The sequence below is a fragment of the Dromaius novaehollandiae genome, chromosome 14 (genome assembly GCF_036370855.1).
Source record: "Dromaius novaehollandiae isolate bDroNov1 chromosome 14, bDroNov1.hap1, whole genome shotgun sequence".
Taxonomy (NCBI): domain Eukaryota; kingdom Metazoa; phylum Chordata; class Aves; order Casuariiformes; family Dromaiidae; genus Dromaius; species Dromaius novaehollandiae.
Window position 1 is genome coordinate 11,770,357 of NC_088111.1, and position 27,939 is coordinate 11,798,295.

The window sequence follows — 27,939 nt, forward strand, 5'->3', positions numbered from 1 at the left end:
TTTGCAGACATAATAAAATTTATTTAAATTCCATGCATTACGGTAGCTACAAGTGTAGTCATATGAAACTGAAGGACAATAACTTCTTCTGTCCATACAATGTAGCTGTAAGTGAAATGAATGGGAGTTCCACAGTTACAAAGAAACAAACAAAACCAAAAAAAACCCCAAAAAGGTAAATCTGTTTCTGTTTTGAGTTCTGTGAATTCAGATACAGTCACTAGACTGTAAACTTTTGGGGGAGGAGATGGGCTCACCACAATTGTACAACTGAAAATGTTTAGTTTAAGACATTCTGAAGAAGCTCTGAAGAATCCTTTTAATAATTACTAGTAATACTCTGGAAAATGAAAAATCAGTTAGCCTTCATCCTAATTGTTAGAATCAGGATAGCAATTGTATTTTCAAAGTGCAGCTAAATAGGGTTTCATTATGCAGCTCCTTCAAGTTGTACTGAGTAAGCTTTATTTTGAACCAGTTTTGCTTTTAATTTCTTCAGAAAACATCACTGGTCCTCACAAGCTTACATTGCTTTGATATGCAAAAATTTACAGACTGTGCTTGATCCTGACCCTCCCATATTTCAGTATGTGCAAACTCTTAGGGATTTAAATAGTCTTTCTCCCTCTCAGTTCAGACTGATCTTTAAAACAGCAAGGATTATCCAGCCCTCTAAATTAAAGACAGGGTGAACTGAGTAACTTATATAACTGGCACTTTTTAATTGGCCCAGTTCTCCCACAAAAATGTAGCTCTTATAAATACTAATAGGCACTATTGCCACAAATTCTCTTATTTTTGCAAGTTTCACTGATTTACTCGTTGTTAGCATTTTCTGCAGTTAAGAATTTAATAACGCTGTATTTTATAAAGACACAATATGTAGTTCTAGCCTTCAAAACTGACTTACTGTGTCTAGTAAACATGTTAAGTCAACCTAAATTTGCTGTAGATATTAACGAATGTAAAGCTAATGAAGGTGCCACATTTGCATGAATGTTTTTAATTTTAAGAATGCATTCAAAGGGAAGGGGCAAAACTAATTCCTGTAATACAAACTTGGTTGAGTGCCTAATTGCCTCATTTAAAACTGTGTGTGTGGGGAGGCTGAGGAGATTAGAAAAGTCCAAGTAACCAAATATCTAGGTTACTGGAAAGTTAAAAAGCTAATGCAACTGCGTTACATCCAGATAAAAAACATTATTCAAAAGTAATTCAAATACCGAAAAAGATTTCAAATTGAATAGTTTATTAACATGGTAGTTGTCTTTGTAACATGTGCACACACACTCGCACACTCTGAATGATCTGCCTGGAAAAAAGATGTCTTAATATATGCTGGGGGAAATTAAACATTAAAAATCCTTTAAATTTTCATAATTATAGGCAATTATGTCCACATCACTTACAAAGCTATTGCCGAATCTTTCCAAGGAAGCAGAATTTGGGAGAAAAAAAATTCTTTTGGGGGAAATTCAACAGTGGCATAGCAGAGCTCTCAATATGAGAAAGCTGACATAATGTGGACCTTTGCTGTGAAATTTGTCTTTGCAAAATATGGGGAGAAGTTTATCAATGGGCAGAAAATAAGAAGGCGGTGTGAAGTAGGCTTTTGCAGAGTTGATTTTCCTCACAGTATTGTGCGGGGGTCATTGAGAAAAATGCTTAGTCCTTCTCTGGAACCAGTTTCAGAACTTTTCCAATTGCAATGGTCTTACCTAAACCAAGGAGACAAACACTAGAGTTAGAAATATTGTTGGAAAGAATGTATTTCCCTCTAAAGAGTGTGAAAGCTTCCCCCCAAAATACAGGCTCTCCAGAATATTAGAACTTATACAATACAGCAATTTGTTCTTCGCATTGCTAAAGCGCCAGTGCATTTTTAGAAGTACAATAAAATCTTAAAAATAGCACTCTAATATTTTTCTTTTCTTTTTTTTTTTTTTTTTTTTTTTTTAAAAAAAAGCAACAGAAGCTACTTTATCCTATATAGACATACCATTTAATCATTGTCATATAAGGGAATTTCAACTCCTGTTTTTGCAGCTTTTAAACGTAATTTATTTTAAACATAATTCATTTTAAACATATCCCAAAAATCCTGAAGAGTTTTTACCAGGGTAAGCATGAGTTAAAGCCTAACATACAACACCCCCCTAAGTTTAACTGACATAAAATTTTCCAATTCCTTTTGTTTCACAGTGCATATTTCTGTACATTATTCCTCTAAAACACACTCTTTGTTACTAGCAAAAAATTACAATGTACAATGACAGCATTTTGCTTAGATTTCCTAATGCATTGTTGTCTATATAACAATTTCCCACTAGATATCAGCATTTTTAATACCTCATTGCCATGCAAGATTTTCTATTTCAAATAAATGTATTTTTGCAGCAGTTAAATTAATAATTATTGACCAAGCACTCTTACCCTCATCTCTTAAGGTAAAGCGCCCCATCTGAGGGAAATCTTTGAATGTCTCAAGGCAGATAGTTCCTGCTGTCCTTAAACGGGCAATGCATACTTGATCTTGTTTCACGAAACGGGGCCGTGTCTTACTTTTTTCTCCTGTTTTTTTGTCTACCAAGCAGATTAAGGCCTGTATAAGAAAAGAATGAATATCTGTGAGTGCTAATAGTTTTCTTTTTCCTTTCTAAACAAAGCTGAAGAGTGTTCTAAGAAAGAAAACATTTAGAAGTACAAAAAAAGAACTTCTTTAAGATTTACTGCATAAGAGAATCAATCGTTATTTGTTACTGCCATTTTTGGTTGTGTTTGGTACTGATCGAAGATTCCAGTCAAGGCTGGAGCTTTGTCGTATTAGTTGCTCTACATATGTACTGAAAGATCTCCTGCCCCCCAGCAAGTGTATTGTCTATATTCAGATTATTCATATCACCACTTAAGAGATGCTTACTGTTATCTCAACTTCTTCAATACAGGTGTGGATGTGCAGCACAGCATTATAACCTGGGCAGATAATGGATTTGTGCTCAATTATCACTATCTGCAAAACAATCAAAAATAAGTTTATTTCTTCCTCATTTCATTATAAAAGATCAGAGGATAACCATAGTTCTATATTGAAATGTATAGTTGAAACAATATACCCACATTTAACAATTTTTGGTGAAAAAAAAAAAAAGATTTAGAAGTGACCTAACTGTTTGTATTATAAAGTATGAAATGGAAGAATTGGCCAGAAAAGACCTTGCTTTCAAGATTATAGGTGTCTAAAAACTTAACGTAGAGGTTACATTCAGAACAAGTGACTGATATTTTTAGAACTCAGATTTCTGACACCACAGTTGCAAGTATGTATGTTATTGTCAATTTAGAGATACGATAGTGAGTCAAAAATCTGAACTGAAACTTAAAACTACTGAAATTTAGATTTGTTGAAACACAGATAAAATATTTTAGTGCTGTTTACCCACTTATATAGCAATTAAATGTTAGTTATTCTACCTGGGCGTCAAATGTGCGTCCAGAATGACACAGGTTGTTGGGATCACAGAGTATAAATCCTGGAAGGATCTCTTCCTCTTCAATTCCCTTCAGTCGGATCTTTAGATTTTCACCTGGGGCTACTGAATCAGTTTCTACATCATCAGAAAGGATTCCAAGAACTTCCACGTTGTGCTTAAAGAAAGCAAAAGTGCCATTTTCTAACACAAATATTTCAGTCTGTAACAAAATCACTTTAACACATGATTTCAATACCTAAGTCCATTATAGTTTAAATCCATTACACTCAGTTCTACGAGCTTCACGACATATAAAGCATTTGAACGATGTAACAGAACTTCCCATTTTTCCCATTACTAAAATATAATATAGCATATTTGTCCAACAGATTTGAATTCATATAATTCTATAACATGTTCAATGGAGAGCAAGTTTAAAACATATCCACTATGTCTAAAAGTGAAGTCGTCTTTATAAATTTATAAAGACATGAGAGAATAGATGCATATTATCTACTACGGAGAATGCAAACCACATTGTTATACAGGCTCATTACATTCAAAATGTTACAGTCTGAATATGAATGACATCTAGGAAATCCTAGAAATTCCAAATTCTACAGGTTTTCCTGGAGGAGATGATAAAAATACCACGTCTATATTAATCACTGCTCTCCATGCAAACAGTGAAATGTATTTTCTTGATGTTCCTATATACTATAACCTCTCTTCTGGTTTTGTATCCTTACTCACTACTAGACACCAACAGGAAGTAAAAATTGGAACAACAGAAGTTAAAGAAGGGTCATTTCAGAAAGAGGGTCATCATTCCGACTTCCTGAAGTTTTAGTTCCCTCCTTATTAACTGCCAAAGCAATTAATAAAAAATGTGTGTCATCAAAAGTGCTGGAGAAATACTAAATACAAGTTCTATAACATAACAGTTTGGTTAAGGTTATTCTCCCAATCAACCCAAAAATAACATGGGCATCAGATGCATATCCAACAGTTTTGTAGAAAGCTACAGTTTTTAAAGTTGCCTTAAAAATTGGAAAGTATAACCTCAAACCCTCTACATTTAGCTTTAAGGTGCAGCAGCTCTCGAGAAAGGTAACTTGGAAGTCAGTCAAATCAATTATCTTATTTAAGAAATATCAGTTTTCAGTAAGCAATAAACTAATTGTACATATGAGCATTGAGACATTTTCTAGTGAACAACTTCAGTGTACAAAAGCGGAAAAAGTGTCTCAGCTTAAATCAAGATAAAATAAATAGGTAAGAATGATCAGTTTCTAAATTATTTTTTCTAAGAAACTAATGGAAACAGATGCCACCATTTGTTGAGAACACTATTCTTAGCTGCTGCCTCTCTCTTACACTGTGTTACATTTTCACACCCTTCAGGACAGCATAACGATTCCAAATAGTGACCTTAGTAATCTTTCATCGTGGAACAGCTGCCTACCTGCACAAATAACCTATTCATTAGCTAGAGCAAGGTTTAGGTCTTTCACTGTAACATACTGTACTGTTTGTATCCTTTTAATTTTTCCTATCTCCTTTTGGGGGGTGGGGTGGGGGGAGATTTTGAGCAATACTAGCCCACAGCAGCACAAAAAGGTTTTAGGGCTAACTGTACAAATGCAAAGCAAAACATAGTTCAAAAACTGTCATGACTGACAGCCCAGCAATTGAGTTTAGTAAGGAGATACAACTCAAATTCTGAATGCTAAGGAAGTAACCCATACATACAGAGCTAGATAGATACCTGTCTCTGTATGTGTGTGTGCGCGCATGTGTATATATACACACACATGCACGTATGTACATATATGCACACCCAGAAACATCACCCATGTAAAACATGAAAGTATAGTTCTGCTTGACTGAGCCATTGAAATCTTTTGATTTAGAGTAATTTCTTTAAGAATCAAGCTGTTGTCTAGTATAGTCATAATTTAAAAATATGTAAGCCTTACCATACCTTGTTTGGCATCATCACAAGCTGTTGTCCTTTGCAAATGGAACCTGATTCCAGCTTTCCAAGGACCACAGTGCCCATGTCCTTCACAAAAATAATTTATTACATAAAAGTTAAAAACATTTTTCTAGAGTCTGCTCTATTTACTATTTAATCCTAAATATGGTCATTTAACTCCATGAAGTTACTTAGTCCTGCTACACTTAATGTTTTGGAAACTGTTCTTCTGCTCTACTTCCTCCCCCATTCCACAGTTCAAGAATGTAGATGACATCTGCCCACCATATCAAAGGAAAAAAAAATATCCTCTAAAAATGTAGTGAAATACAGTCCATTTACTGCTTTTTGAAAACAGTCCATTTATCCTTTGAATCCCATTATTCTGATTTGTACCTTATACTTATCCACAATTGGCAGCCTGATTGGTCCATCAACTGAACGGTTGAAGTTTGGCAAATTATCCAGGTATGGAATAAATGGTAATCCACTAAAACAGCAAAAGGCATTCATTTCAGTTATGTGAGCACCCTTCTAGTTACTAAGAATAGATAAATACAGTTAAACCTAACTTAATACCCCATCATTAGCATCCATGTTCCCTTAGCTAACATGGCAATACCCAGGAAGCATACATAGCTTTTAAGCTATGTCACAGGCATAATTCACAGAAAATCACGGTCCCTTTAAAAATCTTGCTAGAGAGGCTTAATATGTTTTGAAAGTGCCAAACCATAAGATAGTTCCAAACATGATTTTCATTAATGTTTTTAACTCCCATGAACCATATTGGAAAATACGATATGAGTGGAGACACAGCTTGTAGCTCATAATATGGCTTCAAGCAAACACTTCACATCAAACAATTATTATTTTTCCTCCCAACATACCCAATGCAGCATCACTGGAAAGTTCAAGTGCTGGCATTCAATCTCACAAGCCAAAAATTAATGAATACTGCTAATACTTTTATGGAGTCTGATAACTGTCATCTTCCGCAGTTACTAAATGCCTTTATTTGGCTGATTACAGAGTTCCATGTTCCTGTTGTCCTGATCATATTTCCTCAAGTACCTTGGCCAATAATTCTTGAACACAGCTACAATACACTAAGCTGTACTTCTTCCTAGCTTCACTATACCAGTGACTTTTATTGAAATATAACTATTATCCAAGTTGTTGAATTTAAGATACATACATATACCAAGGACAGAATTCTGACTGTTCTTTAAGGTTTGCTCCAGTCAATCCTGAGCAGGGCATGAAATGAATATCTTTTTTGGGATTGAAGCCAACTTTCTTCAAAAATGGCACCAGTTTTTCTTTACATTCCTCATATCTATAAAAATAACAAATGGATCAAGATAGGTTTAAATTATTCCAGTATGACATAACACTGTGTTAAAAAAAAAAACTTTAATTTTCATCAGTTAAATTATTCTGTGAGTAGCAAAACTAATAAAGTCCAGTGGCCTATTTGAGTCTTCTCCCCAGTCTTCCAGCACAACTTAATATTGTCAGTTCCCCTCATTCCTTTGCTCCATAAAGCATCATCATTTTCCCCCCCACGTACGCCGGTTACCAGACTGGGCAAGAGGCAGCATGTGCTATAGCTACTTTTAGGCTAGAGATGGAGGCCAAGATAGCAAGACAAACCAAGCAGACAACTACTCAGGTCTTGCTTCCACTTTAGTGATGGCTTGGTCTCTTTCAGTTTTCCGTACAATTTCATAAAACTTAACTATATTTATTTCTATTAGACTTTTCCCCCTCAGCCAGATGCAACTGAATTTGACAATGCTCAAAAGTTTGAGGAAGGTTAGGGCTGGACCAAGACAGCATAACTGGGCATGCCTTACTCTCTTAGGAAACCAGGCTGATGTTTTAAGGTTGCACAATCTCTCATAGCTTTCCTCAAAATCTTTCATGATTCTTGACAATGCAACAAGTTCTCTGCAAGGGAGAAGTCATCATGGATTTGGCTGATATATATCTTATATATCTTGATAGTCAAGATGACTATGCATTCATACCACATCTGCAGTTTGGTGCTACAATCTGATTTAAGAATGGCACAAACCTAATGAGTAGATTCTCTCCAGAATAGTGTCTAACAAATGAAGACCAGTATCTGCCTGTCCACTGAGGCCTAAGTGCTGACCTACTTCCTCTTTTATTGCATCTCTGCTCCCTGCCCCAGGCTGCAGCGCATGAACATTCTGCAGCTACAGGTCACTTTGGGGATAATTAAAGACAGAATATATGCATACTATGGCAATATTCATACACTGTACATACACAGAATATTCTCCACTTAAAACATCTCTTATAATTACTGTAGGAAGAAAAACCATATCCCTTCACTGCATAAATATTTCCAGGGAAGGACTGAGGTGTGCTTTTTAGTATCCAGAGAGGAGAAGAAGAAAGATGTGAGAAGCTAAACAAGATATCAAAACATGAGTTCTGACACCTGGGAAAGTCAAAGCCCTTAAGTAACATTTGGGTGTGAAGACAGAGAAAGAAAAGCTCTATTCTTATTATTCTAGTTATCTATACTTCCAAGCGTATTTTTATTTTTCTAGTTATTTTTACCAAGCCTGTATCAAGGCAAGTCTCCTACCCTCCCCACACCCCAACCCAAATGCAATCAAGAATCACTGAATATGTTATTTGCTTATTCATTTCAGCTTATCATGAGAGAACAGCTGCAAATAATACAGGGTAGACACATATAAAGTGAGCAAGATAATGCTATTCTCACCAAACCTAAGCTAGGAGCTTAGCAGGAACATGGCCAAGTGATCAAGAATTTGGCAAACTAAACTGCTGACAGCAGTCTCACTTCCTTTCCATTTCAGTACATTTAGAGTTTCCAGTCAACAATTAAGCTATGTTAGAATGTATGGATTTGTTAGATATAGCTGCACACAGCCAAGCAGAGAAACACTATGTCCTTTGGCAGTCAGTGTTTTAAAGCAACGTAGAACTAAAAGCTTAGTCAAGATGCATTGTCCTAGAGACTATACTTCTGTTTCTCCTGCAATTTTGATAACCTCTGTCCTTTGCTCACTATTCTTTCATCAGAAATGAGACTTTGGCATACAGTTACTATGGTTTAGTCTTACTTTAGTTCAGTATCATTTCATGAAGTTTTTTTTTTATATATATATGAAACTCACCGTTCATTACTCCAGTTTACGGTTGGATCATCCATTTTATTAATTAGAACTATTAAATGTTTTACACCTGCTGTTTTTGCTAACATAGCATGTTCTCTTGTTTGTCCACCTTTTTCAAATCCAGTTTCAAACTCTCCTTTTCTTGCAGAAATAACCTAAACAAAAAAAATACACATTTAAAAAGAGTTCTACAATTCTCTCAATACAAGAGCAGACAATGAACAGTACAACATTATTCAATAAATAAATTTGGGTAGTCAAGATTGGTACAAAGTTTGGAAAATACACTGGCATAACCTCAATACTACCCATCAGTTTCTGCTTTGACATATATGAAAGTCACATGACAACTGTCAACAATTTTATCAAGCTGTTAACAGTAACTCCAAAACCACTCAGCTTCCCAGACTTTGTAAGATTTGGAAAAAAGGGGAGAGGGAGAGGGAATCCGATTTACTCTTACCAGCACAGCAAGATCAGCCTGAGAAGCCCCACCAATCATATTTGGAACAAAGCTCTTATGTCCAGGAGCATCTAGAATAGTGAAGTGTTTCTTCTCAGTTTCAAAATAGGCACGGCCCACTTCTACTGTTTTACCTTTGTCTCGTTCTTCTTGGTTTGTGTCTAAGGCCCATGAGAGGTACCTACAAAAAGAATCCAACAAACCAAATATTCTGGTTCTGTATTAATTTTTACTAAACTTCAGCTTTAAGATTTAATTATCATAAAAATATCTTTTTCCCCACTCAACAGTCTTAACTACATCAGCATTACTGAAACTAAGCATTTCCAAGACTGATACTGACTTCTTAAAGTTATGCCTATGTATAGTGAGATATATTGTCCAGTGCTAGCTATTCTTCACCAGTAGCTAGAAGGGTGCAATGCTAAACACCAATTTCCAATTACTAAATTCTCCTTAAAAAAGAATTAGCTATGAAATTGAGACTACCTGTAAAATAGCAAAGATAATGTGAACTTTTTTTTTTTTAATTTCTTGGCCTACTTTTCAGTATCCACTGTTCCTAAGCACCATTTGGAAAATATAATCTCATTCAGTCTTTCATGTATGTTCTCTCCTACACCTTTAAATACAATTGACAGAGCACAATCAAATAAATTCACTTTTGTTTCAAATTTATTTCACACCCATGACACCCTGACCTTCCAAATCCCTAGACCAAGTCATTCGACACAACTGAATGTTTGTTGTTATTCTCAATAGTTCAAATACACTAATATTTTAAATGACAGCACTAGCTTGGTGCCCAGATTGTATGTCAGCAAAAGAAACAGAATCAGATTAAGTAGGAGAATAACATTATCCTTAAGTTGACAAAGGAGTATTTTGGAAACTGCTTGTATCTCCTTGTATAATATTAATTTCCTTTACAAAAAGGAAACCAATCTTTACTATATTAAAAGGACATCTCATTATCTTCATAGGAGTACTAAGAGAAAAAAATGCATCTGAGTTGGTTTTCCACATATGAAAAAAAGGCTCAAAATGATGTCCCGTACTCATACCCATAATTGGGATGGTGAGAGGAAAGTTTTTTTTTTTTTTTGCTCATCAGTATTACATTTGTAACTCTACATTAGATTAAGTCTTAAAATACATTATTGATTTTTTTCTACAATGCAGAATAGGTCTTTACCTATACTGGTGTTACACAGGAATTTCAAGAGTTCAGAATGAAATAGAGTACAAAAATAAATTCGTGGGGCTACAAGCAATTAGTAGGGTTTTTTTTCCAGCCTGCAACAAATTGATATAGAAAGACAAGTGTTCTTCATTTCTTTAGTTTTACTCTATGCAAGAATAATACTGACAACAGCTGGATTTCGGTGTTTTTTGCTTATTACCTAAAAAAAAAAATCTCTCTAACATAGTGTACTGTCAGGGGACAGAAGTATCCCAAAGATAAGAGCAGAAGATTGGCAGAATACGTTAATTATATGAATTAAGACAACTTAAATAAATACATTATTTTAAGAAAAAATAACAATTCTTCGTCAGAGATATAACCACAGGCCTTTCTACCATCCCTTGTTTTCCCGTGATCAAAATAAGCAAGTTTCAAAATGCTATTCTCTTGCTACAGAAGTTACTCTGATTATATACTTTCATAAAATCCCCATTATAGACTCTCACAAGCATCAATTAGGCTTTATATAAAGAAGAAACAGAATAAATAGGGATTACTTCAGCTGTTTCTGGGGTTGAATAGATAAGCCATTTACTATTTGTGTTATAACTAAGCACTGGACTGCGGGTCCTCAGCATACTATAGCAGGTGCCATAACTGATTACCTGACAAAAAACTGTCTTTAAATCTTTGATTAAAAAAGCAGCATCGGGTGGAAATAAAACAGACCACCAGTGGAAACATCACAAAACAACGTAGGTTGTCAACACAGAAAAGCATGCCAACTATCAGATGACTGTCAATTTTTTAAGGATTCATTTTTAACAAGGCATATTAGAAATAATTTAGTCTGTTTTTTCTAAGGGAATGAGGTTAACAATATCACATCAATTGTTGTCCCCTCCTAATAATGTTTTATCCTGTTGGCCATTGACAATCACATTAGATTTAAGGTCATATAGATGAACTGGATGGAAAATTTCTTTTGCACATAGGGTCTTTTTTTGGGAAAGATGCATTCCTGACTGAAATTTCAACTCTAAGGCATATGATTTTTTTTTTAATCACAAAGTAGAACTACTTCAATTTCAAGACTCTCAACATATGAAACAAGCCAACAAAATCTTCGATAATAACAAAGATCATACATTGTACTTTCCATTGCATATTGTGATATATTTTAAAGAACAAAAGTGTTCAAGAAGTTACTTCCTGCAACTCACTCCCTGGAAGAGAGGGGAAAAAACAAACAAACAAAATCTGTTTTCTAAGCTAGCCAGGATTTTTGAGGAAGGCCACTAAATATTTATTACCATGATCAATTCCCAAAAGGGAATGATGCTTATCCATGCATGTCATCTCTCCTATCCCTCTCTCCCTCTCCACATAATACAACTAATTCAGGTAAACACCTACCTCTCAAACACTTTATTGCTGCTCTACCCCTAATGAAGTCTTGGCTGCTGCTTTTCCAGGCCCTGCTCCACTCCCTATTTCCCCCAAACCCACCAAAAATAATAAGCTTCCAAAAGGGAAACCAGCTTTTCAGAAGCTTTTGAGGGAGAAAGAAGACAGACTGGCATATAAAAGATATCCAACATATCTACACATATTAAAACAACAAAACCCAAACCCAAAGCCCCCCACTCCTGAACAACATCTCCTTCCCTGGATGTAACCTAAGGGCTCTGGACCTAATCTCATTTTGGAAGTTTTTCAACCAAACCTATTCAGTCACTCTCTCCTTATGTCTCCTGAACTGACAGCCCTATCTCTGTCCTTACCTGTAACCTCTCCGCTGTTTACAGGTAAAAGACATACAGATAGAGCAATTCCAAGAGCTGCCTGAGAAAAGCGTCTGCCTTGTATTCCCTTCACCAGACAACTAGCTTTTCCAAAGCACTGGAATGTAAAGCACTGCTCTTGCGGGGGGTGAACGGGACAAACAAACAAAAAAAAAGTGGCAAAACCTGTTCCAATGTGAATCACACTGTTTTATACAGACCTAGTTAAAGAAATCCTGGAATAAACCAAAATAATCTGCCCTTTTGCCCCCTGTAAACACAATCCAGCAAGAAGCAAGTACTACAGGGACAAAGATTAATAAATAAATAAATTCCCCGTTTCCACAGTGTTAACAGAAAGCCATATTATCATCTTCAATAAGTTTCATACCATGTTTCTCTGTTTTTTTCTTTAGCTTCTCTTTCATATTTTTCAAGTGTTCTTTTATCAACCATTCCTGTCAAATACCTAAGAAGAGGGGGAAGAAAAAACCACATTAACTATTTGGAGCTACTTCTCTGTTTAATAGTTACACAATCACTGTAGATTATTTTGAAAAAAGTCTGATATGAGCAACAGTAAAATTTTCCACACCATTATTTGATATGGAGAACTACACCACCACCACTTCAGCAGAAGTATGACAAATGTGTTTTTCAAACCTGATTATAAAGGGCTTGACAGAGACAAGTTTTGAAAAAGAACTATGTTTGTCACACACGTTTTGGAGACTCATGTATTACACTTAAAAATTAAATAAAGTTTGGGATAGGAGAATTTCATAAAAATAAAAATGAAACATTACTGAAAGTTAAAAACATTTTTGGTTACCATTCTTTTTAGATAGAGCACAGAAGCAGATATTTAAAATGAGTCTTAAGATATATCTAAGAAATTAAGAGCAAGATGAGTAAGTACTATACAGCTTTATAACATTACAGCTTTCATATTTTTCCCCTCAGATATATCTATCTGATCTTCTAATAAGAATCATCTACTTAGTCTATAGGGAAGAGTAATGATAACAGTAATCAAATGGCTGATGACAAAGGTGGTACTGGCTCTATTTTTCATTTCCTTACAACAAAAAGGGATATCCTCTGAAAATGAAAGACCACAAGAACATTCCTTCAAAAAACTTTAGGAACATGACTACTTTGGGTAGAAGTGTTAAGAATAGGCACTGTACAGTGAGAATACTCAACACACATCAGATAACAAAATGCTAATTTGCCCATGTATGAACTAGAAGATTAGAGGCAGCATGACAATTCCAACATTCCAGTCTGGTTAAAACAAAGCAAGACAAAAATGCCAAGACAAAGACCTCCCACTTTTTCTGAGAAGATTATTAAATTTATAGCAATATTTGGCATCAGCAGGATAGCATTTATTTCTTTATGCACTAAGTTACATTTCTGTTTTTTGACAAACTGTCAGATCTAATAGGGTTTATTTAATTTTGTCTTATAAGAATATTACAATCACTGGAAACACTTTTTAAAAATAGACTTAAGAGTTAACTATTTCAATTTCACACTTTAAAATAAAATTATGCCTGACGATGCTAACACCAGGGAATAAGTATCCCCCCCCCCCCCCCGCCAAAAAAGGGACAGTTTAAGCAAGAGTATAATGCAGTTTCAATAGCATTTAAAAGACACAATGAAAATAGAGTTTTATGTTCTAAAAAAGGGATTGGTTTTTTTTTAATTTAATAATGTATGTTTTTGTAAAGTTGTTTCCATTACGTATGTGAAACTCCTACAAAGATAAGATTAGTTCTGCTGGAACTAAAAATGCCAAAGACAAAGAGCAACTAAATTAATAGGCAGAGTACCATTTTGTCATAAAAATATTAATCTATGTTGATTAAAGCCATAAAAAAATTACTCATTTTACTTAATGTATTTTTAAGTCACAAGACAAAACAGAAAATCTAGAATCTTGCTGAGAAGTTTCCTTACATTATTTGTCCTCCAATAGTTGACTTGCCAGCATCTAAAAAAAAAAAAAAAAAATATATATATATATATACACACAGACACACACATATATGTAAATAGTTAAATCATTCACAATTAAAAAGAAAAAAAGGAAGCAATTATAAACAAGATCATATAATTTATTTCCAAAGGTATATTTTCTAATTGTTTTGTAATCTAACTTTAAGCTCTTTGAAGCATCTCAGCTTCCCATGAAAGATTTTCCATGAGTACACTATCAAGTAAATTACAATGAGTTTTAAATACCGTATTTTCATACATATAAACTTAGCATTACCCATTAGAACAATAAAAAACAATATAAGTTATGATCGAGCAAAAGTGTGGGTTACTCATGTCCAGGAAACTTTGCAAAAGCCCTTTCCCTGCTTCCTTCCAGCCCTGTTCCTAACTTCTATAGGCTACTCTTCAATACGGGCATGCACCTCCACCCATTGCCTCTTTGTGTGGCTCGATTCTGAATTTACCTGAGGACTACCTTTAAGTTACAGTGCTTTTACAGTGAGAGATTATAGATGTGTAAATACAGCATTTACTGTAAAACTGATTCAGTAGTCCTTCTGTACTTTGACACCATTTAAGATTTTTTTGAAGCCTGTTGAAACTATTCTTTTGGGATGTTGGGCTATAAATGCTTAGCTTTTAACATTGCATTAGCTTCATTTATTCTTCGTAGTCTACAGACAATATCTTCTATAACATTTTGAATAAGTTCTTCAACAATTAATAAGAATCATTTGAAAATATTTAAACCAGACAAAAGTAAGAGGATTATTTTCTGATTTTATCCTTTGCATCATAAACACAGATATATCACATAAATATTCAAAAGAGCAAGCACTTGAGAAATCATGAACATAGAATTGTGTACAAGAGAACACAGGCACTCTATTCCTTCTTTAATATAAATTATTTTTTCCAGAGCAGTTTCATTAGGATGAAATGCTACTATTAATCTCAAATCAGGATGAATACTTACATCCCTAGAAAGAACAGGATTAATTCCTAATAATCCTGGCTCTAGGTAATAAATAAAGCAAATATCCAATTACTTCACACTCATTTACAACTTACCTACGTGCCCAATGAATACTACATTTACATGTTCTTTTTTAGGTGCACCTGGCGGTGCTACAACAGATTTCGGTTTTGGTATTTCCTCCTCCTCTTCCATCATTTCCTGAGCACCTTCTTCAGTTGGACCTGCATCCCCTGCCGGACCACCTCCTAGTTCTGCTTCACTTGTTTCTTCTTTGTGGTCCCATGACTCTTCAGGGGACATTTCTGTCTCTCCATTTTCCACTAAAAGTTAACCAAGTAGATACATTCAAAGAAATCAAGAAATTAAAAAGCAATGACTACTGAGAAAGGGTTCCCCCTCCTCCTTGATAGTAGAAAGATTTCAACTATCAAGTCTGTTACTCTCTCTTTACGTAAGAAGAGGCAACTGCTGCTCATTTCTGAAATGGTTATTACCAGGAGATGCCAAACTAGCCTGTGCACTGACATCAGAAAACTATGATTCACAGGGACTTCTATTTTAAACAAAGAAACAATTTTTGGGGGAGGGATGAGGGGTGAACAAATCTGAAAATTGACTTAGATCATGCTAGTCTGAAACCAGAGATAGATATGCACCATCATATTTTTAGAAAGAAAAGGGGAATGATAATGGTTTAGATCTGCAACTCAAAAGCCATACAAATACAAGTTAGAAGATACAATTTCCATGCTCTGCTTGTTCATATTATTGATCACTTTGAAATTTTTTGTTAATCACCATTTCACACATATTAATGAGATGATTTTGTAGCATGAAATGACTTATGAAGGAAGTGCAGACACTCATTCATTGTCCAAGTAATACATTTGCACCTGCCATTGCATCCTAGTGGTCAATTATCTCTTTTCTAATCTAAGAACGGAGACAAAATGAAATTTTGTAAGAACAAAAAGAAATGTAAAGGCTCAGTAAGGTATTCTTCAGTTTAGTATACAAGGAATCAGCAAAAACACTAGATTAGCTGTTTTATAGCAATATTACAGGGAAGTGGATCAATTCTCATCTTACCAACAGATTCTGAAATTTCCATGTTAACAGCAGCATTTGAACCTGGGGGAGTGAAAAAAGGAATCATTAAGTACATATATTTACCATGAAAATGTCAACATCAAAAGAATAAAATATTAGCAATTAAATGAATAAAAGGACAGTTCAGCTGTTTGGGCATTTGCCTATGCTATTTAAGATGCAGATTCAATTTTTAAAGTTCTGCTTCATACATGCTTTCTGACCTTGAATAAATCAATTGGTCTTTATGTGCGTTGCTTCATTTGCTAAAAAATTGGAGATAACCATACTGACTTATCTTATCTCACAATGGTAGTGTGATAAAGATTGGGAAATAGATCATACATGTATCTTAAACAGGAGATGATTCTTTGCAATTAAATTTCTAAAATCATATTTAATGGATCTGCATTGTGTTACTTCAGAATATGAAAGCAATTACCTTCGCAAGAGGCTGTCTGCTCCTCTGGAGAAGACTCTACAGGTGCACCTGTAGCAAAATTTTAACTTTAAAAATACATAGATGTAACCAATTTCAAGATTTAGTTATAAATGTCCATTCTTCAAACTTTATTGCAAAATTTTATTTCAGAAGAACAACCCTCCCCCTGAAAGCAGTACTAAGTACAGCCTCAAGCACAATAATTCTAAAGAAAGTACGCTGCTTAAAAAAGTTTTGAAAATAATACATCACTTCTGGAAACAGTTCTATTTTTTTCACCTAGAATGATACATTAAAGGAAGTTTAAAGGAAGCAGTTCTTGTATACATTGTATTTTACTTGTCCATCCTTTTTGGGCACCGGCTATTTTAGGTATTAGTATCTAACTGATGTTTAAAACAGGGCAAGCCAGTTTCATTGTATCCAGTGAAACAGACTTGCCTGCCTGCAGTCACAACTGCAGGGAAAGGCTCTGCCTCTTCAGCTGGCAGGCAGAGCTACAATTCTTACCCGCCTTATAAATTTCACTTAAGTATGGAGTAGAAACTTGAAACACACTGAGAAGAGTAAATTCTTAAAGATCTTCTGTAATCATTACTGTCAAGAGACAAGTGTATTCACATGCTTAGTAAGTCTGACAGTCTCTCTTACACACCAGAGCTGAGTTTGGTTCCTCATTCTTCTCGCTCACTCCCCTCCTGCCCCACAACCCAAATCCCAAACCATCCTTACTTGGACAAAGTTAAAAATAAAGTATTTGTTGGATACACATGATGAATTGGTTTAAGTCACTCATACCTCCCATCCTTCTTATCATCAGCATAAGCTGTTTAAGTCCCATTACCCAGAGGGCAATCTCAGAGTGATGTGGGTATCACAAAGCCACAAATACGTTTTTTTGATTGATCATTCAACTCCCTCAGTAGGTTTAATAATTATTTATATCTTGGCATATAGTTTAATGCCATGGTTTCATGCTACTAAGAGTAACAGGTTCCCATTAACAAATACACCACTTGATGTTTTGAGACATTGTTTCAAAGAATTTTGAAGTTGAATTTACACTAGGAAAACAATAAGTAGGTTAAGGTTTTAGGGATAATTAAAGAATGCCTCTTGATCATGTGGAACAATCTCATCCCCCTGTTTTACTTTAGTCACATACCAAATTCACATTCTCCATTTAGTTATACTGCCAACTTTCCTTCATCTACAATATAAAAGCCCAGATTGCACAGCATTACTTGCTCTATATGCACGATGGGACCTGAAGATGAAACCGATCCTCTCAAAAGAACAAAAACACACAGAGAAAGACCTGCTTCTAAGCCTCTTTGCCTCAGCTCTGTTTGTGTATTTGCTGCAGACTTCTATGAACTGGAGCAGCTCTGCAAAAGCTGGCAGAGGGCCAGAGGACAAAGCTTGCAGGCAGGGGAATGTGGGTCAGGGCACAGCCCAGTGACCAGCAGCGGCGGAGGGCGCACAGCACCCCTCGAGAGGAAACTGTTCACAGCAAGGCTCCCTACCCTCCTGTATCACGTCATACAGGGTCCCCAAGCCACCCGAACGAAGCTCTAACAGAAGTGATTTAATATAGGCTAGAGTAAAAGCATAAGATTAGAATCAAGATTCCTTATAAAAAAAGATTCCTTATATTCCTTATTAAAAAACTATATAGATTTTACGCCTGTTTAAGAGTTGATAAACAGACCTAAATTGATCCAAATTTATCAGTGTGGCAAAGTAAGCTGGTGACATAGATGGGAATCTACGTACGAACCTAAAGCCACTGTTTCGTCACACATCAGAAAACTGCTGGCTATTTCACACATACTGTAGTTAGGATGCAGAACTATTTTCATTACAAGATCATTTCAGTAAGTTTATGATTTCAGTCCTGTTGTCTGCCCGTTAAAAAAGAAAAAAAAAAGAAGCTATTACGTTACAGTATTCATCCACTTGAAATGAAAGCTCTACAAGTGGATGGAGAGTTATTTTAATTCCTTAGAAATAGTGTCCATCAACAGCATTCATAATAAACTCAGCTTCTAAGCCTACATGTGTATAACTTAGAGAGGGAAAGTAAGAATTTCCTTCACAAAAACATGAGAGGGGAAACCAGAAATTGCAACCTAAGAAGGACGATTCTGAGTTCACTCTACTGGCGGTAGCGCTGCTGAGAGCATGTCCATCTGTTAAATTTTATATGGCTCCAACACAAGGCGATCAACAAGACAGTTCGGGTATGGAACCCAAACAGCCCCAATGCCACACAGAATCAAAAGGCAACAGACCCTCAGTTATGACTGCAGACACATATTAAATGCTGTTCATTTTGGTAGACAAAATGGCAAAAGTTTTATAAGAGAAGACTGAATTATACGAAAGATTCACCATCCCTTCAAAGCAGGAAAGGAATACAAACAACTCTCTGAAAAAGAGGCCCACTGCAGAGAAGTCAATTGAAAAAGAAATAAGCTTAATTTCAAAAAGAACAGGCTTTAAGTGATAAAAATAAACACCTTCCAGAAATCATTTGCTTCTGATAAACAGCTTCAAATTAAGTTCATTTAAACTGGACACTGGTACCCTGCAAACAAATACACAGGGAAAAAAATCTGATTTTAAAGAGTCAGATTTATCCCTGCAGGCTCTGTGTGGAGATGAACAGACTCCCTAAAGCATGCCTTTAAGATGATCACCTGAAAAGACAGATGCAGTTCTACAGCTTCCTCAGCCAATTCAGACGGGTTGCCAGTTTTCTCCTTGTTATCTCTTCTCGCATCAGCATTAGTGCATATGTAACTGTATTGAAGGTCCACTGAGGGAGCTGATCCGACCAAAAACCGAACCATTAAAAACCTAAACAATCAAAAACCAAAAAGGAAACAAAAAAAGCCAGCAGCTTTCGGGCACATCAGCTCTCCGAAGCAACATATCGCCTGAGCAGAAAAGCGCCACAACAGAGACAACGGATGAGCACTCTCAGTAATTCCAGGAAAACACTCCGCCTTTAAGTTACAGCTCTGAAACAGCCCAGCAAATGTTTGGACCATGTGAAAAGGCGATAGCAATTCTGAATCTAGTTGAGATAGGCTTGCTACACAGGGCTCAGTACTGGGATTATGCCATGAAAAGAAATCCAAACCCCATGCCGGCCCTGCGGCAAAATGTTTGGACAAATCAAGTGAACTGAAGTAAACTTGTTCATTTTCCCCATGAGGCAAGAGATGGGCATCATAACAAAAAATCTTTGAAGATGAGGGAAACCGAGAAAGGTTCTAAGTGTTCCTTGTAACTTATCCTGATATTTCCAATACACTCCAGAGACATGTAAACTTTTTCATTTTGTGTTTTCTGAAAGTCAGGAAATTAATTAACAAGACTTATGGTTAAGTTAATTTACTATTAATGTAAAAATATCACATACGGCAAGCCAGAATACAAGTTAAAAAATCTGTAACATACTTTCAAGCTCAGCTTGAAAATTCTAGTTCTTCATCTGTGAAGATCATTCAGGTAGGAGTCCTGCTATATGAGAAGGCTTCAAAGTGTCTACATGAAATCCGTTTTTAAAGTCAGAATGAAGTCTTAAAGTTACACAGTGCTTCCAATTCTTGCATTTACGTGTGACAAATGCAACAATTTGGTTTTATGTAGCATCCTTTATACTACACTTCTCCTCAAACTATAGGTCAAACAAACTGTTACTACATTTCTTATTCACCGTATTACAAGAATCAAACAGTTCATCTTTAGTCTTCTTAACATCAGAGCTCTAGGACATTTCTTGTAATATCTTTATCATCACTGCTGAAGGGGAAAAAAAAAAAGGATACATGCATTACATTTATCTATAGTAGACCATTAGCCATGATTTTATGTAATCCAATGTCTTGTCCGAATAAGCTAAAAATTCAGGTTTTTCCCACAAGACTCACTGGAGTAGTATGTATGTTCCCAATAAGGAATCCAGAATTGCATTCCTATTAAAAACAGAGTGATTGCTCTCTTCAAAATACAGATAGTATCCTAAAAAAAATACTGCAAGAAGACATAGTGCCTATTGAGTTCACACTGTATTCTACTACAGCTGATGAATTTATTCTGTATTACATGAAGTTTTGTACTTGTGCGCATTTTTGTTTTACAATAACCAAGGCTGCACAAGTAGAATCAAATAAAAGTTATCACTCAGCCTCTGAAAATATTGTTTTAAAACAGTATAAGCCAGGAACTTAGCAGCATTAGTAATTTGGAATACTTATGAAAAAAGCAGAAAACTGCTTTAGAATAAAATTTCTATTAGAACAAAACAGGATTTTCATGTGTCAAAAACAAGTGTAACTGGTAACCTGAGAATCAATATTGGAAGAACTGCAGCTAAAATACAGTATTAAAGTCATTAGAAGAGAATGCAGCATAACTTTAGAAATAAGCTCACTTCCTTAGCATATCCTCCTTAAAAATGTTAGAGGAGTGGCAAGTATAATAGTTACCCAAACAAAATCAGTGTTTGCGGCAATATTTCATACTTCACCTCTTTTAAATGGTTTTTACTCTATGAGGAAGACCTGGAAATCTCTCTTCGTTTTATTTTCCTTTAGTATTTTAGGTGCCACATGTGGCAGCAAACACATTTTTAGTGAACAGAGCTTAAACTAATTTGAGAGAAGAGATAGAAGCCAGACTAAATTTTTTGACTACTCAACCTAATGGCAGTTTTTCTACACTCTCAGATCCTTTTGGCCCAGAGAAGAAGAAACCAAATTTGATCCTGATGTTGACTCCGCTAGATCAACTGGTACAACTATCACATTTTTGCCTCTATTTGATTCAGTCACGCCATTCATTACTTCTAGTCTTATTAACACCACAAAACCTTAATTCATTTATGCTGCCTTCGCAAAAGCACCCAGCTCAGAGATGCCCAAGTTGTGCTTGCACATGACTAGCAACATGAGAACAAGTTCAAGTGGTAAGCAGTGATGACAACTTCCATTTTTACCTCAACTCGAGTATTTACCAGATGCATAGAATAAGCACGTAAACTTCTCCACACAGATACTGTTCAGTGGTAACTGCATCTGAGGAGGCAGATACCTGAGCCACAATGCAAATGCTTTCAAAGAGTCAATTATCATGGCTTGATGACCGACAGTAATTTGTTGCGATGTGTGGCAGCACTTAATTCCCAGCCTGCTCTGCTACAGGTGTAGTAAGAACTCCGTGTTGGTACCTTATAAGTGAGATGGATTATGGGGTAATGAAATGGGGTTTGCGCAATAGGACAAAAAGAGAAAGTAATACCTGGGCAAATTCAGTTTGAAAGGAATGCCCTATCTACAAAACTTAGATGGTCTCTATGGCGAGCTTGCTGCTGCTGCTCCAATACAGGCATCAAGTTGCTTCACAGAAATTCCTGGAAGGCTGAAGAGTGAAGAAATGCACGACACCCACCTTAGGATTTCCATCACCTTTGCACATTTGTGATTTGAATACCTGATTTTAGTACATATTTACACAATAGCCATATGGTCTCAACAGTTTTCATGAATTACATAACAGATATTTGCCCTTCTTTTGAAAAGAAAGCAAAAGAAAGGAAATCAAACCAGACCATAAATTAAAGGCCTGAGCCAAAGACAGAGCAGAGGAATGAGTGCCAAAAGATAGATGCGAGAGATTTGTAGTTAACAAAAACTACAAAAAGTTACTTAGTTAAGGAAAATAAGTGCTAGAGCTACACAAAATATTTCATATTTAATATTTTAAAATATGCAGAAAGAAAAGGTTTTTGAGAGGTCACTCTTTAAAGTGGTTGCTTAGAAAGTTAACTTACACCTAAAACAATTTTCTCATTGTCTCTGCCCTGCTTCATAGTCTAAGCCTTAGCTTCAGCAGGGACAGTGAAAAGTATGTACGCCCAGTTCTTAAATTGCACCAATACAGATGCTGTTTTAACAGTTCTAACAGGATTTGGTAAAATGTGTGTGTGTGGGGGGAGTATTTGCTTTGTCTTCATAGGATTTTACTACACATTACCTTAGTAAGACATCCACCTTTTTCCTTTCCCAGTGAGGACACACCTTAAGTTTACCTTATATAAAACTGACATGGTTCTTCACAACTAGGTCTATGGAAGCTTATGTGGATTTTCAGGGAATATAAGGAAAGACCCTTTTCCTGAAGGCCAAACATCTGCGCTCAGTTGATAGACTGATTTTCGAGACAGTCAAGAAATTAAGTTCTGTATTAGGGCAGTTAAGGATTCCAGTCTTCTATGAAGATATCTCATAACCCAGTAGGAATAGAAGAAAAAACTAAGCATCTGATAGATTTTTAGCAAGTCAGGCTCACCATCTTAACGTTTACAGATAAGAGTTTGAAAGTCTGAGGCTGTTTTAGAGAACTGATTTTCAATATTGCATCACCTGTCCTGAACTTCTACCTTTTGTACTGAAATTTGATCAGTGTCATTTTTACATGGACCTCCTCAGAACAGTCAGATTTTGATAACTTTATTCCTTCATGATAAAAACATAACCATGCTCCCACCTTAACTTTGTACAATCAGCTGCTTCTCTTGTTCATGTACATGTCTCATCACAAAGCTGGAGAGAAAACCCAACATTTTGAAAGTGAAATTGTAAAACCAAATTGCTGATAGAATCCAAGAACTATCCCAAAGCATTTTGTATTCATTCTGACAGAGCACCCAAGTTTTAAGTCAAGAGCATCCTTTTAAATACTTTAAATCAGTAATCCAGATCAGGATGCAAAACACATGGCTGGCAGACTACACGTAGACTGCCAGGGCATTAGGTCCACAACCTGCTCCTAATGTGCATCTTTTATTGAACTCCCACAAAGGCCAGAAATCTGATGAATTATTCTAAAAGTAGTGACACAATCACAGCCACTTCCCTGGGGATAGATCAGGAGTAGACAAAGGACATCTGTGTAATACGCTGGCACCTTGACTTCATCACATACATGCATAAGGTCTGATCATCTGGCAAGTCAGTGCCAAAACATACAGCCTTTCTCCCCAATGACCTTTTGGAGATGTTATGCAACTCATCTGTCTATAGAAGCCAGTACAGAACAGCACAGCTCTAGATGAAGACAAGTGATGACAGAACTCAAGATCTTTTTTGATAATTTAACAAGAATTTATATCATACTTTAGTATTTACAATATGGCACTGATTTGCTGTTATATAAGCAGCAAGAACTCAGTTTTATAAATATGAAGTATTTACAGTAGCATTACTGTACTTTTGAGGAAATCATCATATGGCTATTCAAGTATTCTCAGGATTAAACCATGCAAATTTGCAATCCTTTATTCTTGAAGAGTAAACTACTTGTTTTAGAAAAACAAGACTTCCTTAGCATGTTCGTGCGCGAAGTGAAGCCTGGTGAAGACTGAACTGTTGAAGAAAGTCTTAAACATGGACACAGAGACAAGTAGAGGGATAAAACAAGAGATGAACCAGTTTTGGGAAAGGCAATGACTCAGATAACACATCATCCTACTCTGGAAATTATAGGTCTTATACAAAAGCAGAAGACTGAAGCATCTTTTGTTGTCCCTGTTTGGGGGTGGGAGAGTCTAGGCTGCCTACAAGGTCACGACAAATGATGGTAGGGAAAACCCAGAAGACAGATGCTACATCTATTTATTTACAGCATTTTAAAGCTGAGGATGTCCAGCTGCTTGAACATAACCCATTTCAACAGTGACTACTGCAAGTCAGTGAGGATATTTAGGGAATGAAACAATCTAAAGGGCATCAAATCTCAGGCCAGATGTTGCTTTGCTCAAGAGCATAGATGCAAGTTATCTAAACTGTAGTCATTGCTAAATGTGTTCATAAATTTGCTAGAAGTGATCAAGGGAGATATTAAAAGCAGCAGTAGCACTAATACTACCAGAAGGATGTGTGATCTTTCCTTATACAAGCTGCTATGTGCCACATACAAAAGTAACAAGAACGAAAAGGTATTACTGACACTTCTTTCTTACCACAACCACTGCATACTTAGAATCATAGAATAAACTCAGGTTGGAAGGGAGCTCAGGAAGATCAGCCTCCTGTTCCAAGCCGAGTCAACACTGAATACTTAAAAAATTACTTAAAAAGAAGACAAAAAGCTACCACAGAATAGAGTAAAACCCACAAAAGGAAGCACTGATGAATTTTACCAAAAATCCTGTAAACATTCAAGAACTATGACAAAATCTAACCACAAGAATGAAAGCAAGTTGACTCTGCATTTTCAGAAATATTTCACATATTAAAATTGTTTGGTTCTCATATACATGAGAATAGAAATTTTATTAACCTGGTGGGGGGGAAGAATAGGGGAGAAGGGTTAACTAGTCCCTCATGCTTCTAAACCATACCTTGATACAGAAACAAAAACCCAAATGCAAGTAATAAACCCCAATCACCTCTTTTTTAAGAAAATAATAAAGCATAGTAAGAAATTAAGTCACAGATGTTACAGAATGGTGAAGCTGCAAGGTATAGCTGTGATCAGGAACATTTAGAGGCGCTAACACAATCTGTTGTAGTTTTATTGCTTATCACCTTGCCTTATTTCAGTTGAGTTTGCTACTCTAGCAATTGCTATCTAAAATAAGTTTCCCTAGAAGGACAGCTTGTCCATGACATACTTGACATACTTACTGGAAGGTACTGTGGTACAGTGATGACTGTTGCAGATGTAATTTAAGAAGTCTCTATTTCAAATTTCTGATAGATCCACCAAGATGAGATTTAAAAAAAATGAGTTGATGAGGATGCAATTTGAAGAAAGCAAGTCCCCGTGGATACAACAGTTAAGAACAATTTAAAACTCAAAACAAAAACCCCCCACTGTTCCTTAGGTTCGGAAACTTAAACATGCCCTTTTTGTATATAATTAAGCAATAATCTTAATTTCAAACTCAGACAAATTCTGAAATGATCTGCAAGCAAAAGTTACATTAGTGAGGTAAAAACTGATCAGATATTCTCCTTAATACACAATTTGCAATCAGAGGAAAATGCACATAAAACAGAAGTTCTAAGGTAAACTACTTGGACTGGAAGCTTCAGGAGTTTCCCAGTTTTGTAAAAGTTAGCATCTCGTTTTCTAAATGGCTTCCATAAAAGTTATGTCAGTGCTCTAAAAATATGTAACAGAAATTTTAGTCAGATTATGAATTACATGAAGTTAATGTGCATAAAACACTATCGACACCCAGCTCTCTATGTTCGTCAGAAGTCCTACATGATATTCACATAAATTACTACTTGTACAGACCTCAACACAGATGACAAATAGAAATAATTTTTTCCACAAGTTCACAGAAAATTAGTGCCACGGAACACCTAATTGCCTGTGGGAGCAAGAGCAAACTAGGTTGCTCAAAAGTAACCTATTCAGCACCATTGTCTAATCACATGTTGTTCTGACTTATTTCCAGAGCAAGCTCCACCTAGTTCTCCTCGCCAGAAAAGTAGTTGTCACCTTATATGAACATCTGAAAGGACAAGACTGTCAATTACTTTCTGTAACTAACTACATCAGACCTGAAAAAGTATATAGTATTTCAATTAAAAAAATATATATTTTTAAAACTGCAGGTACCTTAAGCATTTTTGTCTGCTGAACAATAGGGGTACCCAAGTAAATTGTAGAAACTTAATTCTAAACCTTAAAGAAGATATAGAAGCAAGGTGAATTCAAACCAGGCAGATTATAACACTATGTAGGCAGTGTACTCAACAGCTGAGATGGAGAGAAAAGATATCCTGATCACTCCAGATGACCAGAAAGCAGTGCTAACAGGTATTCAGTAAAGTCTTCTCTAGTCTCTGGAAAGACAGAAGCTGTTCATAAGCCTCAGAAGAAGGAAAAGTATGGAGAGAAGGAAAGCATAAAGAAATTAATGCAGTGAATAGGTGAGGAAAGATATTCTCAATCCTACAAAAAAGGAGGCCTTAGAACAGTACTTGCAAGAGTGGCTGGGGGAATGTTACTCATGTAACATTCAAAACGCCAAGAAAGTTTCCAGTCACAATATTGATTATAAAGTTAAAAAAAAGATTTAGATGCAAGTTGTAATAATGGCTGAAAAATACACTAGATTAAATTTTAAAGATTACTTGAATGCACATCACATGCACGTTCAACACAGCCTCAAGCTATCTGCTCTGCCTTTACACCTGTGAACCCTACTATATATATTTATTCAAAGAAGAATCCAGGAGTCTGTCCAAGGCTTCTTGAAAGTATATTTCAACACACTTGCATATCACCTGCCCACATTGCACATGAACAACATTTTCTAATAAAAATTGAGAGTGCTGAATAGCTGTTGAGAACACTTAGTTTAACATTTGTTCTAGCACAAGAAATGAGTTAGTATTCTTTGTAAATTTTAAAGCACCATATATAAAAGTTGCAGATTTCAGATGCTAACATCAGGTGACATTAAGTACTAGGGAGTGGAAGACTAATATAAATATTAAATCAGCATGCAATAAACAATTAGCCACAATCAACAGGAAATCATGGCAAATACAATGTAACAAGCAGTAAGTTAAGTGAAATTAGATTACTGGAACCAATCTCTGGAATACAAATGTCTCATGCCATACCAACAGGCATACAGAAAGGTTCTAGAAAAAGAGAGGAATGTTTCAATTGTCCCGCTCAAGCAGGTCTCAAACTCCTTAGCTGCAAGAGGGACATTCAAATACTGCCAAGAAGTTGACCAGCATGTCTTAGGCTTAGAAGGACCTTTGGTTTAAGCTGGAAATTAAAAAGTAGCTCTCCTTTAATTTCATATATGCAAAGCAGATTTAGTACAAACACTGTTTGCATAACACGAAGATCCTTTGAAATGAAAAGCAGGGTAAATCTTTAGTTTTCCCATGAAGCGAGGCCAGCTGGACGAGCCTCCCTACCCTTCTAAGCATTTATCGGCATTACATTAGGAAAGATTAACTACTTAATATGATCTTTAGAAAGACGTTTAAGGTAGGTCTGAAGCACCCGTGGCAGAAATAATGCCATTCCCCCACCACCACCACACACGTATATTACCACCAAGTTGTGTGATAACTTCCCTAGCGTTTTATTACCAAGAAAAAAAAAATATCTGTGTAGTTTCCCCTTTGCTCCCTCGACCCGGGGCGCCTCTACAAGCACAGGCGAAAGCAGGACGTGCCAGGGACGCGCATGCAGCCAGAAGACACCGGTCAGGGCTGCTCCGGGAGCACCGCAAGGCCGGGGCCGGGGCCGGGGCCCCTCCCGAGGGCGCCGGCAGCCGCAGTCGGCTCCCGCGCGGCGCCCC

At 36.0% G+C, this 27,939-nt stretch overlaps 1 protein-coding gene across 1 annotated transcript in view; it reads right to left on the reverse strand.

Annotated features, from left to right (window-relative positions):
* The window catches only part of GSPT1 (G1 to S phase transition 1), a 28,597-nt gene continuing 658 nt past the window's right edge, over window positions 1-27,939 (reverse strand). Inside the window, exons 2-15 of the mRNA XM_064520354.1 lie at window positions 16,584-16,631; window positions 16,142-16,183; window positions 15,145-15,372; window positions 14,032-14,065; window positions 12,455-12,532; window positions 9,094-9,274; window positions 8,631-8,785; window positions 6,647-6,787; window positions 5,845-5,938; window positions 5,455-5,535; window positions 3,472-3,645; window positions 2,921-3,010; window positions 2,434-2,602; window positions 1-1,718 (exon numbers count right to left, since the gene is read on the reverse strand). Of these exons, the coding sequence (XP_064376424.1) occupies window positions 1,666-1,718; window positions 2,434-2,602; window positions 2,921-3,010; window positions 3,472-3,645; window positions 5,455-5,535; window positions 5,845-5,938; window positions 6,647-6,787; window positions 8,631-8,785; window positions 9,094-9,274; window positions 12,455-12,532; window positions 14,032-14,065; window positions 15,145-15,372; window positions 16,142-16,183; window positions 16,584-16,631 (1,568 nt within the window). The 3' untranslated portion in view covers window positions 1-1,665. The remainder of the gene's footprint in view (window positions 1,719-2,433; window positions 2,603-2,920; window positions 3,011-3,471; window positions 3,646-5,454; window positions 5,536-5,844; window positions 5,939-6,646; window positions 6,788-8,630; window positions 8,786-9,093; window positions 9,275-12,454; window positions 12,533-14,031; window positions 14,066-15,144; window positions 15,373-16,141; window positions 16,184-16,583; window positions 16,632-27,939) is intronic.